The sequence below is a fragment of the Microtus ochrogaster genome, linkage group LG1 (assembly GCF_000317375.1).
Source record: "Microtus ochrogaster isolate Prairie Vole_2 linkage group LG1, MicOch1.0, whole genome shotgun sequence".
Classification (NCBI taxonomy): Eukaryota; Metazoa; Chordata; class Mammalia; order Rodentia; family Cricetidae; genus Microtus; species Microtus ochrogaster.
Genome location: NC_022027.1, coordinates 28930470 through 28936469, shown reverse-complemented (window position 1 = coordinate 28936469; position 6000 = coordinate 28930470). Strand labels below are relative to the sequence as shown.

At 44.4% G+C, this 6000-nt stretch overlaps 1 protein-coding gene across 9 annotated transcripts in view; it reads left to right on the top strand.

The window, feature by feature from the left end:
- Fryl (FRY like transcription coactivator) overlaps window positions 1–6000 on the top strand; it is a 219096-nt gene that overhangs the window by 120670 nt on the left and 92426 nt on the right. For all 9 annotated transcript variants that reach the window (XM_026785301.1, XM_026785300.1, XM_026785299.1 and 6 more), the window contains 2 exons: window positions 4465–4544; window positions 5238–5318. In XM_026785301.1, the coding sequence (XP_026641102.1) occupies window positions 4465–4544; window positions 5238–5318 (161 nt within the window). The remainder of the gene's footprint in view (window positions 1–4464; window positions 4545–5237; window positions 5319–6000) is intronic.

Sequence of the window (6000 nt, the reverse complement as noted above, 5' to 3'; positions counted from 1 at the left end):
GCATCACTTCTGTGCTGAGGTCTGTGGGGCTGCAATGTGTGTGCTCCATTCCTCTCTGCACTGCACCTTTGGCTCAACCGCGAGTTTAGGTGAGTGGGAGGGCGGTGGCCATACGCTCTTCTCTTCGTGCAGTGTACTGGACTTCCTCCTGGGATCCTACCCCACGGTAGCTTTTCTCCTTTGCTTGTGACTTGTGGGTTGGTTTCTGTCTTGTTGCCATTGTTTTGTTTTTCCAACCAAAAAAATCACCTGTACCTGCACTGGCTTTAGAGCTCCAACCCACAAAGCAACCTGTGGTGTGCACTGAAGGGGTGGGTACCTTCTCCCACCCTCATCCTGCCCTCTCCCTCCTTTTTCTCAGCATCCCAAGCCTCCTGTCTCAACCTCTATAGTCCACACAGCTCTTCTAACACAGGACACCCTTGGCACCAAGGAACACAGGCCTTTTAGAAGTCTTGCTAGTTGGCTCATTTTTCAAGATCACTGCACAAGGCCTTGCTGACTCATAGCTCTCTGGACTTGAGCGTGAGACAACAATGTGTCGCCTCTGATAATGACTCGGTTTCTGATGCCCTTCCCTCATCCTTGACCATCACCTCGCACCAGAGTTCAGACCTACCCAGCCAGAGATAAGCCAGCCGCTGAGGACTTAGGCTCACGGCTTCTGAAACTCTTTGTAGGGATTCTCCACAAAAAGGCAGACTTGTTTTTGTCTTAAATTGGTTTCTCTAAATTTATAGAAAACGAAATAACAATCAATAGAAGTTTCTCATTTCCTGTGTCATGATGACATAGAGCTTCGTAAATCCCAGAGTAAATAATTGACTTGCTATATCTTGAATTTACTTGTGCTTTTCTGTTATGTTGTTACTGGTAGAGGTACTCGGGGTACTAAAGTATCGGTACACCTGGCTCAGTGTTGAAGAGTAGTAACTGCTCACATGACCTAGTCTTTGACCTTATAAGCATAAATTATCTGTCCCTGGATAACAGTTATATGGTCACTACTACCCATGTTTTGAACTCTATGCCATGCATGAAGGATTCTGTAATCTTTGTGCCAGCTGATCATATTTGGGAGGTGGCCAAGGCACATACTGTCTGTCTTGTTTGCTGGGGAACTCAGGCTAAGTTGTTTTCTACTAGCCCTTTGTCCTCTGTGTAAAAGGATGCTCACAATATACTTGTGTTGCATCGTGAGGACTGAATTCCGTAGTACTTGTTGGATGGGAGATTCCCAGGCAGTGCCCTCTGCTGTTGTAGTGATGTGGTGATGACTATTAAGTAGTTCTTTTGTTTTGAAATTTGCGAGATTGCTTTTAATAATAAGAACTTTGTATTTATTAGTAAAAATCAGTGCTATGACATTAGATGAAAATGGCCAGTGTCTTTTCAAATTAATGTTTTAATCATAACAACTTGGTATGAAAACACGTTAATTTAAAAATGAAATTAACTAATATTTAACCATGGGGGGAACTAACTCAAGATCAAAAAAATATATTAAAAAAAAAAAGTAAGACGGAGGACTGGGTAGATGGCTCAATGGGTAAATTGCCTGCTGTGTAACCACGAGGACCTGAGTTCAGATCCCCAACATTCATCTAAAAACTGAGTGGGGCGAGCACCTATAACCCCCTCACTGTAAGTCTGAGCAGACCAGATAGATATTCTGTCCTCTTCGGTTTCCTTGTTTAGGTACATTTTGTGTGTGTGTAGTTTAGGGCCTAGGGACATAGAATGTTTTAGATAAAAGCCAACCCTAGAATTGTATCTCCCTCGTGTATAGAGGTCAAATACCTACCTGGTAAGCCTGTTGTAAGTGGTGTGAACAATGTCCACAAACCTGTGAGACACTTCTGCAACGGGCGTGTTTAAAATGCTGAGCGTGGTGGTCTTAGCGTAAGGCAGTAGTGCACGCTGAGCGGCCGAGTGCTGTCCTGGCTGAGGTGGGGAGAACTCAGGAGTCTCCAGAGCCAACACAGTATTTAGAAGAAGCCATGGGTTTAAGACGCCTTGCATTTCACACCAGACTTCACTGTGAGGCAATCGGTGTGGGGAAACCAGAACACAGTTCACCACGTGAAGTACCCGTTCCTTGCAAATGAAGCCACTCGGAAGGTAGAGTCACATGATTTTGAGGCTACAGACACCTGGGCCTGGCCTGCATGTGAGCATTGTGAGTGGGGGGTTGAATTCTGGGAGCCGAACTGCTCGGTCAAGCGCATCTTGCTTTGCATGTTTGAAGTTTGACATCACCTCATGACAGATGCTTGCTCCGGTTAGATAATGGGTTAGTGGCCCGACTGACCGAAACTTACAGGACAGAGCAGCGATTCCAGTGATGTCCTGTTCCCTTGGGTGCTCTGCAATATGCTGTTGACCCAGTGCAGGAATATTGGTCTGGGGCATCATAGAGTCATGCCATCTACTTCCGTGAGGTTTGGCCCTGTTACCCTTCCTTCCCCTTGTCTTGGCACCCAGTGCCTCCAGCCTCTACCCTTCCATCTGCATTTCCAGAGGATGAGCGGACAGGGCGACTCTCCCTCTGCCATGCCCCAAAGCGCATCCTCTCGGGACTGGAGAATACTGGTGTGCACTGCATGTGCCCCAGAGAGGAAGCAGAAACTCAAGTTTGTCTAGCAAGTAGAAGCAGCTCGTGTTTAAATAGTGTCACTTCGTGCCATCCTGCCAGCATAATGGCCTCTGCCAGGGCAGCAGTGACCGCGAGAGACTTCAAATCGGGTCTAAAATAAACTGTTGTCATTCCCTCAAAGGAGAGGCTCCGGGAGTGTCATGGGCTCCTCACCTGTGATTCTAGCCCTCCCTCTGACACCTCCCAGCCAGCTGTCTATAGTTCTGCCACAGCCGCCTGTTGCCTTGTAGTTCTGAGAAGTCCTAGAATATGCAGAAAGCAGAAATGCATTTGTGTGGACATCATCACCCAAGTTCACCTTACTGGTATATAGGTATTGTCAAAGATTTTAGTGAAGTCTGATGCCTCTGTGGTTTTGTTTCTCGTCACATTGGACCTCAGGTTGCTGGAATTGAATAAGTCATGATTCTGCTTAAGAGATACAGTTATCACTGATATGTCTTTTGTGGCTGGCTGTGTTTGTTGATTTTAAATGTTTACATGTGAGCCTACTGCTGAGTTTGGCAACTATGATTGAAACCTAATTACATGGATTTCAAGTTCATTCTTTGCTAGCCTCCTGCCTTGCTGTTCTGCTAATTTTTATAATAGTTTCTTAATTTTAAATATGTTTTATGTGAATTTCAATTATTAGTGGTTTCTTATTTTGAACCTCGTTTTAAAATAATACTATTTATTTTCATCTAGTACTTATTTTTCACTCATAATTGGTTCCTAAAATCAGCCAGTGAAATGTCACCCTTACTATTTTCTTAGGCATGTAACTGTTACTGTGGGAAAATGGGAAAGCGGGCTGAAGAGGTGGCCCGTGGTTAAGACTCTTACCGCTCTTGGAGAGGGCACACCCAAGCTTGATCGCAGCACTCGTGTTGGGCAGCTCACAATTGCCTGTGACCCCAGCTTCTGGGGACCCAACGCTGCTGACTTCCACGGGCACCTACACTCGCATGCACAGACCCCTGCACATACACGAAACCTAAAAATAAATAAGTAAATAAAAATAAACAAATCTTTTTCCAAAACAGAGAAAGCGTCTTGTTCTGCTATAGTTTCAATAACTAGAGACTTACACAGTAAATCGACAAGAGACTGAGTGACAGGTCAAGGGATTTACTGTATCTGCATACGGAGGCCTTTATAAGAAAATACACGTGGAAAGAAGGGTTAGACCCAGAAGTTTGTATACTATTTTGACAGAGTATTAACTTGTCACTTCAAAGTATTTTGGACTTGTAGAGGCAGTGAATTATGGGGAGGTGAACACAGGAGAGGACACCTGGTAGCTAACAGTGGCTTAGTCAGACCTTTTTACGCTGCCCCCATCTCGTACTGACCTCCTGTCTCCAGGAATAATGACTGGTGTCCTCCTGGTTCAAAGGCCTTCAGGCCTCCATCAGGGTGAAGTCCTCCAGAAAGTGAAACTCACTCCTGGCTGTAGACAGCACGGAAGAGAGAGCTTCACACCTGTCTTCTCTTACCTGCACCTCACGAAGCCTCTTGTGGGTAATGTGCAGTGATCCCTTCACTTGATCACGCGCCGGGTGGAAATTGCCATGCACCACGCACCACACCAGTGTATTGGTGTACAGCCTCTCTTACTTACGTTACCTTTCCGGCTTGCTGTTCTCAGACTTAGTGTTTCCCATTGAGTATAAAATAGTAGCTTGTGCATTTTCCATCTTCATTATCAAAATACGTGCATTGCCTTAGGAATAACTCCTTGATAGCACTGAAATTGCTGAGACTGTTCCTAAAGTCTACTGTGTCACTTACGCCTTCCTGAGATGATGCTTCTCTTTAAATTCCAGATTCCTGTTCACCCTGTGCCCGACCCCTTAATTCACGAGGTTCTAAACCTAGCTTTTAAGCACTTTAAGCACAAGGAAGGGTAAGTATTAACTACTGCAATTGTTGCTCTTCTTCCACACTCCAGATTCTGGCTGTTCAAATCCCTCCTCATCACTTCTGGTTTTGGCTGTCTCCTGGTCACTGTGTTGTCTACACTGGCCTTGAACTCTCGATCCTTTTGCCCCGCTTCCCCAATGCTGAATGACAGGCATGCGCTACCATGCCTGGATCTCAAGTTTGAATTCTATAAAGAGTTCAAAACAGTTATCTCCCAATTATTTTTAGTCTTTCCCAAATGTAGGAAAAAGTTTGTAAAAAATAGTTTATAGCCCTGTGGGTTGGATTTGTAAGAATCAGAATGTTAAATTTCATAGCAAATTAAAATGTATATAGAAGAAAATTCCTGTGGTTTTTGTCCTATAAGTAAGTTTTCAGTGAAGACGTCTCTAAACTCTGGGAAAGAATTACTGATTGATTCTTCTTCTCCTTTCTGGTTTTGTTTTGTTTTTTAGTTTGCTTTTGTGGCAGGTTTTCACTCTGTAGCCCAGGCTAGTCCAGAACTCGCTATGTTGCTCATGTTAGCCTCACACTGCTCGTCATCCTCCTGCCTCTGCTTCCCAGTTTCTGGGAATTCAAGTGGGAGCCACCACACCTGGCTTGCTGATAAGGAATTTTAAGTGTCTCAAGAGAAAACATTTAATAAAACACTGTGTCTGTTCTGTTCTTGTTTTAGATATTCAGGAACCAACACTGGGAACGTTCATGTCATTGCGGATTTGTACGCAGAGGTGATTGGCGTTCTTGCCCAGTCAAAGTAAGCCTCAGAACCCATTGTCCATGCTGTACTTTAGAGAGATTTGTTCCAGCCTTGCTGACTGTGCGCCATAGAGACCCCAAGCAAGGCCCATTCCTCAACTACACAGCTTGCTCTTATTTAGTTATGTTTTGTGTGTGTGTGTGTGTGTGTGTGTGTGTGTGTGTGTGTGTTCGTGTTCATCTTGAGTCAAGTCAGAAGTTGTCCGGGAGAGTCAGGACATTGCTTCAACCCCATTTTTTAAGAATTCTATGAGAAATGTTTTCAAAGAGTGTTTATCTAGAGCTGTGGGCAGAGGTAATTAATTTTATTGTTTCCAGTCGAGCACTTATATTCCTTAGCCTACACTGAAGTGAATTCTGATCATCTTGTTCTAATATGAAAGTTTTCAGTATCAGGGATCAATACCAAGATAACGATGCTGGATTGCTGCAGTATGAGCTTGGCTCTGTAAGAGGTCCACTCACGGGCCGTTCCTGAGCTGTCTCCTGGGGACTGTAATGTGTCTTTCGGATCTGTGTTTGCAATGTGTTAGGACACTCTCAGTTTGTCTTTACCTGGATGGTCTTGGAAGAGTCATTGGCCCTAAAGTCACCACAAGGCAATCTTTGTAAGTTCTTAAGCAAGCTTGCTTCTCATCAGTGCTCCCCAGTTTGCACTTTAACATTCGGTACTGTATGTT